Raw genomic sequence first — 12,556 nt, 5'->3', positions numbered from 1 at the left:
AACTATGTCGCCAGCTCACCCAATCAAATGCGCTAAACTTAGATATCCCATTGGAGTGAACGTAAAGCCTCAGTGTTGATGCCCTGCTGATTACTGTAGAGTAAACAGAAGAGAGCAGCAGGAAATAACCAAGCCATTGCATATGAGAGGCGTAGCGTTTTCAATTTTTAGGAGGAAATTTTCAAATTCGGAACTTCCAACATGGTTCAGGTGGAGCATTCAATTCGGAAAATAGTAGTATTGTATCTTTTCAGTACTTGTTTGTTTGGAAGAGGGAATTATCAGAGGTAATTAGCTTGCACTATTTTCGTCGCTAGGAACTTTACCAAGTAATCATATCCATGATAATAAAGAGCTTCAATCTCTGCCCTTCGACCACTCTGAACCATTGCTGCAACCTCTTCTTTGTAACTATCCTGCTAGAAATCAGTAATTTTGTGATTATTAAGCCAAATAATGGATTAAGGCGGACGTTTCCAAATTAACTGGATTCATACCTGCAGAATCTCTGATGACATCAAACTCTTGGCAATCTGCAGATCTCGTGGTTTCAAAGGGACCAAAGATTCTTCGGGTACAAGTTGATCAATATCATCCTTTCGCAGTCCTAGCCACTTGACATTGCAAGCTAAAATAACATATAGAGAAATAGATTCGTATAAGATACCAAGGACACATGATTCAACATAACTATAAGAGAAACGAGCACCATATCTGTACGCTTCAAGTCCCATCCCTATGCTTCCAAACTTGAAGGTGCAAAGAATTGCTAGTCCAGCCGGATTCCTTAAAAATCACAATTCTATATGTAAGAACGTTGGTCTGCATCTAATGTGGTGGGCAACTCTAGTGAAGTCATTTATACCAGTCAACAAACCCCAGGACTGGCAAATTGGGGAATGTCCGACAGATTCGATGAAGCAGAAACCTGAATAAGTATTTTGAGATTAGAATATGTTGTAAGTTAATATTTGAATGGACAATATTTCTGTGAGCTGGAACTTCAGGTAAAAAGAGTTGTCTTTGAAGATGATATACTATATGCTTAACTCTTCACCTCACCTAGTGGCAATATCAGGGAATCCCTTGGCAGTGATTAGAATGCATGGGATTTGATTGAATACGCGATCCTCAGCCAGTCGCTGGAATATGGCATGCTAAAAAGTAGAACTACTTTTAGTTTCTTGCAAAATCAGTGGTGTAAAGTTTTCAGAAAGAGACAAAAATAATACCTTCTCCACCACAATGATGTATCGTGCATCTGTTTCCATGGCCAATTTTTCCAACAATTCTAGGTCTCCAGATATAGCATATCCGGACGATCCACAGGTAGAGCAGTCAACAACCTCCTTGTTTGGCTCCTTTCTCAGTGGTTAAAGAAGCAAGCAAACATAAGTCACTAATCCATCTCTGGAAAAAAGAAGTACCAAAGTTCTAAGTGTTGGATAACTACCTACTTCAAATCCTTGACCAAAGCTTAGATGGGAAACTTAATGACTTGTACCGGTAAGTATTAAGTTCCTTGACTGTTCGCACAAAATCAGAATAAAACAAAGCAAAATAGTTTATCTTACACAGCCAAAAACAGCTAACTTTTACCAAGCAAACATTCAAAGTTTGACTAGGTTGGCTCCTATAGAAAGACATCAATCTACTATGTCTCAATTCCAAACAAGTAGTGATTGTCTATATGGATTCTCTATATCCCCTTTGCTTTATTAGGCGCATTTGATTCCAAACTGACAGATAGTGTACTGTTACAGGCCAAGTTAAGCTAATAATGCTAAGCTTTTGATCAAATAAAATATGGATTCTGAAGAGCGGAAGCAGAGCAGCACATATATGAACAGCTGAAATTACAACTGAAGGGTTAAGAATAGTACCTGCAACAATAAACGGCCTGCTATAGCCCCTCTGCTCGATGCCATTATTCCAAGGCTATAACGGCTGCACCGAAGCAAGGCCACCAAGTCTGTTCTTCATAGAAGGTAAATGAAGACCCCGTCACCAAAATCAATCAAACACACAAATCATTATTCAGAAATGATGAAAAGAAAGAAGAATCAGCATTGACCTTGGATGGTCCTATTAACCTGCATTTGAGAAGTGAAATAATCTGGTGAATCACAGAGTAGCTTGTAATATAGCTCTCTCTGAGTCACCCTCTTTTCCTGAACCAGAATTTGGTAGCACATTTCCATAACCTTCCAAACTTGATCATAAAAAGTTAACCAGCATTATTAATTTGTACAATCAAGTAATTTTATGGTAAGCAATTTTATTTTTACCTCTTATGAAGGATTTGGCACTATTCTCTCTTGTTAAAGATCGCGTGCAAAAAGAATGGGACAAGAAGATCCATGAATCACCGGTCAGTAAACCCTGGCTCACTCTGCTATTGCTGGAGTTCCTACTGATCTGTGTCACATATACTATAAACCATCACTCAAAATTTTGTCTGATGTCCACTAGATGAATCATCTCTTTCTATTTCTAATTAGGCCTATTTCATCCCAATACTGATAAATAATTTGTACTTGAGGGAGCAAAAAGGTTCACATTATAAATCACTCAAAAGTGCTAACTTTTATACAAATTTTGGCACGTAGTTTCATTTCCCTTGCGTTTTTCTTCAATTTTTCCCACTTCATGAAAATTAGTCATTTTGAAAACTTCGGAAAAACATACACAATGAAGTAATAAAAGTTTTTGAATTTCATTTTGAAATTCCAGAAGCTAATGATGTTTACATCACACATATGAAGTACGCTAAAATTGCAAGTTATACTAGTAAAATTTCGTTTTAGAAAAATAAAAAAGGAAAGTAGAATTTAGAACCAGTGATAGATCGGAAATGGACGGAGAGTTCGAACTTAGGGCTTTAAGAAAATTCAGGACCGCAACTTCGATTCGAGCTCGGACCTGAACACATAAATCCGATTAGATCAGAAATACAACCACATGCTAAAATTATGAAAAGATTCAAGCTTTTACATGAGACGACTAAAATTACTCTGAAACCTAAAATAAATAAACAAAAAATGTCAATGTTGTCGACTTATTTAAACTTCTAAATGAGGCGATTCATACATTCGGCATTGCTGTTAATCTAAGAATTCTGTTTGTGGCGGAGAGAGAGAGAGAGAGTTACCTGTGAAGGAGGAAGAATATCGGCATAACAGAGGTGTTGATCGGAGAAGAAAATGGTTGATCTGCATAATTCTCCCATAGTTTCAAATGGTAGGTTTTTCGCGCTAAATCTGAAATTTGAATCAGCGGGTGGGGCTAGCTGTTTATATATGAGATTTTTTCCTTCTTATACCATATATTAAACTTTATTACCAAATATGTATATAGTATCTAAATTACCCGCCTAGTCCACATTTTTCCTACAATTTTTGTACCATTCGTTTATTAGGAATTAATAGGGCAGAATCTTCCCTTAATAACGCGCGAAAAATCAGGAAAGAATCTTGGGATTGATTGATTCTACATTAAATTCAAGTTTTGAAACGGAAAGGAGATCAAATCATATCACGGAAATCATTTATCTTCAATTTATAATAAAATTCTGTTCCGTTTTTTTCTCACAATTGCTACAAATCAAAATCTCAGTTCGTCATTAAATCAAAATCGCTACAAATCCACCATTGACAACCATTAAAAAGCTTGAAAGCTTTGAATTCAAATTTGGGTTTTCAAAAAAAAAAAAAAATTTTGGATTGGGTGTTGTTGAAAATAATTGGGAATATGGTTTGGAGTTTATATCTCAATTTTGAGGGGTTTTGGTAAAGATTAAACTTGGTTTTGACTGAATTCAGATTGAAACTCGTCGAAGAAGAAGAAGACATATTGCAGAAATTGTAGATAAATTGTAGATATTTTGTAGATAAATTGTAGATTATTTGTATTCTGATTGTAGATGCTTTATTTTCTGTTTTCACAAATAAAAAACGACTAAAACTTCTACAAATCTTCTGAAAAAACGCAATTATGTCAAAAATCCCAGTTATGCTATAATTGAATGGGAATTGGGATATTAAAATTCAATGTACCCAGTTTGTAGATATTTTGTAGATAATTTGTAGATTTTCGACATAGATTGTAGTTTATAGTATAAATGTAGTAATTATGTAGATACCCTTACAAATAATACTGTTTTATACATACTTAAACTGATTTGCAGTATATTTGTAGATGAAGAGAAAAATTTTGTAGTCAATATTTTTTCAACATAGATTGTAGTTTAATTGTAGTATAAATGTAGTAATTTTGTAGATAATTATGAAAATAATATTGCTTTATACATCCTAAAACTGATGTGTAGTTTATTTGTAGATAAATGTAGGAATTTTATAGATATTACCATAAAATCAGGCTTCCATAAAATTTGAAATATATGTGGCATAGGATGTAAAAATCTCTTTTATTTATTTCAAATTCGGATCAATCCAACTGCAACTACTTCATATTTTTGCTGTATCAAATGTGTGTATAAAGTGTGTGAAATCAAGAAACCCAAATTAGAAATAGAAAAAGTAAAACAGAAGTAAAAATAAGAAATGGAGAATGGAGAAGTAGAGAACATAGGAGTTTCCTCGTCAGAAACCGTCAATGGCGGCGAAGATGTATTTAGTTCAAATTCTGATCAATCCAACTGTAACTACAATTTATCTACAATTTCTGCAATATGTCTTCTTCTTCTTCTTCTTCTTCTTCTTCTTCTTCTTCTTCTTCTTCTTCTTCTTCTTCTTCTTCTTCTTCATCTTCTTCTTCTTCTTCTTCTTTCAATATGAAATTCAGCCAAAACCAAGTCTAAATCTTCACCAAAACCCCTCAAAATTGAGATATAAACTCCAAAACATATTCCCAATTATTTACAACACCCAATCAAAACAAATAATGATTTTTGAAAACCCAAATTTGAATTCAAAGCTTTTTAATGGCTGTCAATGGTGGATTTGTAGCGATTTTGATTTGAAAACCCAAATCTGAAATATCATGATGTTGTTGCGCGAAGCTTGTTGTTCCAATGCTTCTGTTGCTTTTGTTTCACATTAGTAGTGCACATTTCGCCTTCACGTTTGTGAATATTGTTCTGTTTAAAAATCTTCAAATTTCTGTGAATTTAGATGGAAAATTTAGTTTCAGAAGATGGAAAATAATAAAAAGAACGTGAGTATGGGTAAAATGTGGGTGGGACTTGTCACACCTCCTTTTTCACCTGCGCCCGCAGGGGCGTAGGGGGAGTTTTTCCAATTAAAGGACAATCGAAAAGAGATTTATTTATTTATTTTAGAGTCGCCACTTGGAAGATTTATGGTGTCCCAAGTCACTGGTTGAATCCCGAATCGAGGAAAGGATTGACTCTATATTACAGTCCGCGAACCAGAAATTCGGGTAAGGAATTCTGTTAACCCGGGAGAAGGTGTTAGGCATTCCCGAGTTCCGTGGTTCTAGCACGGTCGCTCAACTGTCATATTCGGCTTATTTATCTGATTTTAATACATGTTGAACCTATGTGCAAATTTTAACTGTTTACCGCTTTTATTATTATTATTTTTAACGAGAATTGCGACGTCGTGAAAATACATCTCGAACCACTTCACATCAATGCACCCGTGGTTATTGACACATTTTAACTCTGTCGAGATTTGGATTTGGGTCACATAAATATGCACCCGAGTTTAAGAAAGTAAATTATTAAAGGCGCGCCTAAAGCGACTAGCGTATCATTATTTTGGGGAAGACCGTGAAATTTTGCTAAACGGCCCATCCCGAAGTCTAAGTATTTAAAATAACCATTTATTGAGGGCCCCGCTGTTTGTACATTTTATTTGGCGAGGCTCGTGTCATATTTTATTTAAAAGAATATCCTAAAGCGACTAAGATTTTTCTATTTTTTTCTTCTAAAGATAAAGAAAAGGCCCTAATTAGTTAATATTATAAAAGCGGGCTTCGAGTTCAAGTTTGAGTCCAAACAAAAGGACAGACCTTTTAATTTGAACCCGCTACCTAACTCAAAGCCCCAAACTTATATCGTGTTAACTATATACTGAAACCTTTAAGTCATGCCCAAATTAAATGGGCCAACTAATTCTACTTGTGAACGAACAACAACAGGTGGGCCTTGAGGCAAGCCCAAAACCGAATGGGGCGTGCCGAGCTGCGTAGGAGAGATCGAGGGATCGAGCCCCTGAAGTCAAGCATTTACTTATTCATTTGCATGTCATTAGGTAAGTATCCTGATTTTATAGTGAAAGCAGTACGTCGTTCTACTTGGAACAACTTGAACAAAATAACCGCAACACTCTTTATGGGCCAATTTTAACATGCCATGATGTAGCAAATAAACAGTCCTATTTTAGTACAAAACACATGACGACCATTACTAAAGGTTTATTGCAATGTGAATCGCTTTCAAATGACTTCACGAAACAAATTACCAAAACTGAAATTAATCTAACTATCCTATTAACCTAACATAAAACTAAGTACAACCACTGCTCGAGATCACATGCTTATATACATTCAAGACATATCGAGTGATAATCTAGCTAATAAAGAAACAGTTTCAGTTTATTTATACAGTCATGTCAAATAGAACTAACAGCTGCATTTCCATTTCATCTCAACTTCAACTTCAAATTTGAGCTTACATCAACACAGGTTTTTTAGAATATGTACCTGGAAATTAAATGCAATAGAGAAGAAAAAGGAGTGATCAACACAACAGATAGCACAACACAACAGCAACAGTAACAGATATCCAGCAGCAACTCAGGAAAACCAGTTAAAATTCCCCAACTATACCAAACAGCAACACAAACAAACCAACACAGCAATAACATCACCCAAAATAAACCTAACTTGAAACCAACTTCAAACCAAAAGAGTAGCAGAAAGCAGTCCAAGAGTCAACTTTAACTAGACGGCACACTAGTTTCAACTTCAGGAAGGAAACCAAACAGCTACAACAAACCCAGCTTACTCAAAATCAAATCAGCAACAACTCTGGACCCCAATGGCACAGTAACAAAACTCCATGAATGCCTAACCTTTTTTCCTTTTAAACTGATTCTCCCAAGCTAAAGAAGAAACAAGAACTGACTTAACATCTATCCTAGACTGATTTTAAGACCCTTTTCCATTGATTTTCAAACGTGTGACTTCTTCAAAGAGTGGTGTTTTCAAAAGCCAACCTTTTTTTTTCTCTCAAACAGTGATCTTTTTTTCAGATTCCAAAAAAAGGCCCCCCAATCTGTCTAAAATGACTCTATTTATCATAAAAAAACAGGCCTGCCCTCTATGCCTTGAAACTATCAGGTTTTCTGCCCATGATATTCCCTGACAGCCACTACTACATGTTTTTCTCTTTTTTAATCCAAGGTTATGGGTGACTTAACTTATTTAATCAACTTCCCATGCCATTAAGCCTTGTTCCCCACTATTACTAAACAATTCATTAGTTTATTGGTACATTAGTACCCTACTGACAGCCATTCAAACTAAAGCATTTTTCAAGTTTTGACACCCCACATTACCCCTGTGATGCCCTGAACAACTATTCTGCCTCAAACCCCTGCGATCACATCAGCTATAACTAATTCTTAAATAAGAAACCTAATCACTGATTAACCTAAACTAATCCTTAATTAATGACTGAAAACAAATGAACTGACTCTAAACCAATAAACACATCAGCTATAACCAATTCATAACTAAATTCAAACAATGACTTAATCAAAATTTAAGCAGTATGAATCAAAATATTATCAGGTTATTCTAACATTCAAGACTGTAAAACTAATCGGCGACACTTATCAAATTGATTACACGAACACATACAATCAATAGCAAATAATCAGAATCGAACAGGCACAGAGGTGATTCGAGTCATATTGATAGAAATAGGGATTTATAATGAAACTTAACTAGTCGACAGAGCTCATTCGAATCGATTATATAGTTTATTATATACTCGACCATGACCAAAAAAAGTTCGACCAAATAAAAGGTCTTTAAAGAAGGACAAAATCAATCGACAAATAATTGAAAAATCAATAAAACTACACTAAACAAATAAACAGATATAAACAAACACAAAATGGAACAAACAGGAAAGGAAAAATACCTCAAGAACTCGAAAACTGGACGACCCTAATTTGAACTCAGACTCGAACTCTTTGAGGTCGAACAGACCTTAATCGACACTTCGACTAAGGTCGATTCGACCCCAAATCATCCTTTAATTTGGACAGATTTCAACCTTTGGTTTTCTAGTGTTCTTGGGGGTTCGATTTGGGGTTTGAACGGTTCTGGTCTAATTCGAACCAAACAAACGGTGGTTTGGTGACGAGGGAGGTCAGGGAGATGTCCGGTATGAGTTTGGGACTGGTTGGGGTAGATTTAAATTCACCTCGAATCTTCGATTGAAGATTCGAGAAGCTGGAGGTTGATTCGAGGCAAACGGTTAACAGATCTGTAACGAGGGTGGTCATGGGGTGCCGTGGTGTGAGTTCAGGATTGGTTGGGGTAGGTTTAGGTTTTGCTCGAATCTTCGATTGAAGATTCGAGAAGCTAGAGGTTGATTCGAGGCAAACGGTTAGCGGATCCGTAACGAGGGTGGTCAGATGGCTTAGGGGTGTTAATTTGGTGACCGGCGGCGTTGTTGCCACCGGGTTTCAGGCGAAGGTGTGAGAGGGCGGCTAGGGTTTGGGCTATGGTGAGGCTCCATCTCTGAGAGAGACGATGAACATGGGAGTCTGGTTGGGGGGCTGGGTAGAGATTAAGGTTATATAGGGAGGGGGTGGTTTAATCTTGGCTGTTGGATCAAGCACGATCAACGGCCTGGATCAATTCACTTAAAGGAAACGGTGACGTTTGGTCATGCATCAAGACTGGGTCGACCCGGGTTGAAATGGACCGGGTTATGGGAAAGGCTGGTACCGTTAGATCATTGGGAACGGACGGCTCGGATCAACTTGCCTAAAACGGCGTCGTTTCAAATAATGCTGGGTTGAACTGAGCCGTCTAATGGAAACAAATCAACGGCTTAGATCTGAGGTGCCGAAACGACGTCGTTTGGATTGTCTGAGAGACCAGGCTTATTGGATTGGATTGTTTGATATGATTTGGGCCTGATTTTGCATTGAAATTGGCCCAGTTTTGATTTGGTCCAATTTTTCACTCTTTTCTTTTTTCCTTTCATTTTCTTTTAATTCTTAAAACCAAGATTTTTTTAAAAAGATATTAATTAACCCTTAACAATAATTAACACACAAGATCAAATATTGATTAAAATAAAATCACACAATTAAACAATAAAAATGACAAAGCTACCAAAATTCATATTTTTGGTGATATTCATTCTTTAAAATAGGACATGATTTAATTAATTCAAAAATGCACAATTAAATCCTAAATATGCATGCAACATGTATTTTTGGTATTTTTCAATTAATTAAAACAAGATAAACATTCACAGACAAAAATAATTATCCAAAATGTCACGCAAAATTCTCAAAATTGTACCCAAAGACAATTTGTTTTATTTTTCGATTTCTTTTGGAGTAGTCTTTGTGAAGCAAAAATCACGTACTCACAGTCTTTATCCGAAAACACAAAGAGTTTTTGTGCAAAGATAAAGTGAGCGGATACGAGCGATTTTTGCCCGTTGGAATACTCCGCGTGAAGCATTTCTGAAAAGATTTAACCGAACCTTTGTTTCACAGGTTTCCTACATATCCCTGGCTAAAAGGGAATCAGGTTAATGTAGTTCGGGAAGTTTTGGTAGCTGGGACTACCATGGGACTGCAATTTCGCTGTTACTACTGCTACATGCTGTTACTACTGCTTTTCGATCTCCTTATTACACCGTGCTAAAAGAAAAACAAGAAGCTAGACTAAACTAGGGATTACAATATCTTATCTATCTTCAAACTTGCTCTTGCAGTCTTCCTTCTGATTTCTGCAGCGGAATTTATGCTGGGGATATTTTGTTGTAACCCTCCGCTTTACTGACTCTTGACTTGAAATTGTGTGTAGTCCTCTGTTCTACAGGCGGGCTCCTGACTTCAAACTCGAAATTTATTCCTCTGTTCTACAGGCGGGCTCCTGACTTCGTTTTGAAATGTACTCCTCCGTTCTACAGGCGGGCTCCTGACTCCATCTTGACTTTAAAAGATAATACGGCCTCCATTCTCCAGGCGGGCTCCTGACTTCAACGAAAATTTAAAGATAATGCAGCCTCCATTCTCCAGGCGGGCTCCTGACTTCAACGACAATTTAAAGATAATGCAGCCTCCATTCTCCAGGCGGCTCCTGACCTCAACAATTTCTTAAAAACATAACACCTCCATTCTCCAGGCGGGCTCCTGACTTCAACTACAACTTGAAAATACAACACCTCCATTCTCCAGGCGAGCTCCTGACTTCAACTATTTCGTAAAATATAATACCTCCATTCTCCAGAGGGGCTCCTGACTTCAACTACTTCTTAAAAGATAATACGACCTCCATTCTCCAGGCGGGCTCCTGACTTCAACTATTTCGTAAAATATAATACCTCCATTCTCCAAGCGGGCCCTTGACTTTAACTATTTCTTAAAAGATAATACGACCTCCATTCTCCAGGCGGGCTCCTGACTTCAACTATTTCGTAAAATATAATACCTCCATTCTCCAGGCGGGCTCTTGACTTCAACTACTTCTTAAAATATAACACCTCCATTCTCCAGGCGGGATCCTGACTCCTTCAACTTAAAATATGACAACCTTTGTTCTACAGACGGGCTCCTGACTTCTTCAACTTAAAACATAACAACCTCCGTTCTACAGGCGGGCTCCTAACTCCTTTAACTCGAATCATCTTCTTTCAGAACTGCTTCCCTCAAAACTGGTGTTTCATTCCTCTGAAAATTGCTGGGGATAACACCGGTGTTTTATTCAAAAATATGTTATTTTCCTCCTTCAAAGACTACTTCCCTTAAAGCTGGTGCTTTTCCTTCCACTGGAACTACTTCCCTTAAGACTTGTGTTATCTCTCTTCCGAAATTGCTTCCTTTAAACTTGTTTGGCCTTCTTCCGAAAACTGCCGGGGATACCATTTTTCTCCAAACTTGTGTTATCTTGCTTCTTCCCCAAGTGGGTACTGGACTTCCAGAAAAATTTTCAAAAATGAAAGAAAATTTTCTGCCCCAATTTGACAATCTTTCTTGTATCATGATGTCTTTTCATCATCTATAACATTTCCTGTCCCTGCTTTAAATCAAAGAAAACTTTTGTTAGTTTAAAACGTGGCGAATGGTCGTGCCACTCCTGCCAGGGATGGTTTTCTCTTTCTCCTTTCCCAGCTTTGTGTTTCATTACATCACCAAAGCTTGCTGGGGATGAGATTGTTTGTTGGGGATGATATTCCTGCTGGCGATCATATTCCTGCTGGGGATGGTTTTCCCCCTCTTCTTTCCCTGCTCCGTGTTGTCCGACCCTCTTGGAACTTGGTCAATAATCTGCCAAGGATGCTCTTGTTTCTTGACGATTCTTTATTCACCAATTGTTGCTTCCCACTTTTCTCCATACTTTCCCCGAAATCCTAGAACAATCCATCATTTGGTCTTGCAACGAACGTCTTTCTCGTTCCATTGCATTATCTTTGGCCCGTCCTATCCACATTGTGTTTTTGCACCATCTTGGCAACTGGTAATAAGCTCTGAAAATCCTTTTCAAAAACAAACTGCTGGGGAGATAAAGTCTTTAAAAATAAAAAATGATGAATTCAAGAAAATAAGAGAAGAATAGTTTTCTGAAAAATGTTGGGGAGAAGAAAAAAGGAAAAGAACTTATCTGAATGGTACAACCGATCCTAATGATCACGTCGTGCATTTTGGATTAGCCAACCCAGTCTTTTTATATCAATCAATCTTTCTGATGACCTTACTTGGTTGGGGATATGTAAGCGCCCAATTCTTTTGTTGACTCAATATCTTTGCACTGCTTGATGCCTCGACGGATTCTTTCCGTCAATCTTATCTTGTTTGCCTCTTTTGACCCCTTGTCGCCTCATAGTGCCCTTCGAGGGGTTTTCACTAATAAGACTCTCTCATTTCCCTCAACTCCCGTCGCCTTATGGTGCATGTGAAGGTTTTCACCGATAAGACTCTCTCGTTTTATTTCTCTAAAATTCCGTCGCCTTATGGTGCCCGTGGAGGTTTTCACTGATAAGACTCTCTCATTTTATTTTATTTTTTCAGCTGGGATTGGAGTGTTACCGATATGACTCTCTCTGGTGGTGATTCTTTCGGCTATCAATTCATTTCCGGCTTATGATCCTCTTCTCTGCTGGGGATCAGAGTGTTATTCCCGACTTCCATTTGCATGACTTGGCACTTCTCGGATACTGATCGGGAGGTCTTTTTTGGACATCAATATGGGTTTTTGTGTATGGCTAAAAGAAAAGGGGTATCAAAAGGTTCAAAATAATTTGATGGGTAAAACATTACAACTCTTGGAATCAAACTTCCTTCCCAAAATTACAAACACAACTTCTGCCCCAGTT

General features: G+C 37.4%; 1 protein-coding gene across 1 annotated transcript; it reads right to left on the bottom strand.

Moving 5' to 3' along the window:
* Positions 1-86: 86 nt before the first annotated feature.
* Positions 87-3,266, bottom strand: LOC107774745 (meiotic recombination protein SPO11-2-like). The gene is made up of 11 exons (XM_075232399.1): positions 3,152-3,266; positions 2,839-2,922; positions 2,289-2,418; positions 2,075-2,212; positions 1,884-1,972; positions 1,233-1,361; positions 1,063-1,157; positions 866-928; positions 710-786; positions 498-628; positions 87-416 (listed from the first exon to the last, which is right to left on the bottom strand). Exons 1-11 carry the CDS (start codon positions 3,227-3,229, stop codon positions 282-284), a joined length of 1,149 nt encoding a protein of 382 aa, XP_075088500.1. The 5' UTR covers positions 3,230-3,266; the 3' UTR covers positions 87-281.
* Between the last annotated feature and the right edge of the window lie 9,290 nt (positions 3,267-12,556).

This window comes from Nicotiana tabacum, chromosome 1, assembly GCF_000715075.1.
Source record: "Nicotiana tabacum cultivar K326 chromosome 1, ASM71507v2, whole genome shotgun sequence".
Lineage (NCBI taxonomy): Eukaryota > Viridiplantae > Streptophyta > Magnoliopsida > Solanales > Solanaceae > Nicotiana > Nicotiana tabacum.
The sequence above is the reverse complement of the archived record's forward strand: the minus strand, read 5'-3'. Positions and strand labels throughout refer to the sequence as shown.

What these genes read in the sequence shown, in the direction of transcription:
- LOC107774745 (XM_075232399.1), bottom strand. Translation starts at nt 3,229, where the DNA reads ATGGGAGAATTATGCAGATCAACCATTTTCTTCTCCGATCAACACCTC. An exon ending in CCATTTCCGATCTATCACTG is followed by an intron (nt 2,419 to 2,838) that starts GTTCTAAATTCT and finishes TATGTGACACAG; the next exon opens with ATCAGTAGGAACTCCAGCAA. An exon ending in TGTCATCAGAGATTCTGCAG is followed by an intron (nt 417 to 497) that starts GTATGAATCCAG and finishes GATTTCTAGCAG; the next exon opens with GATAGTTACAAAGAAGAGGT.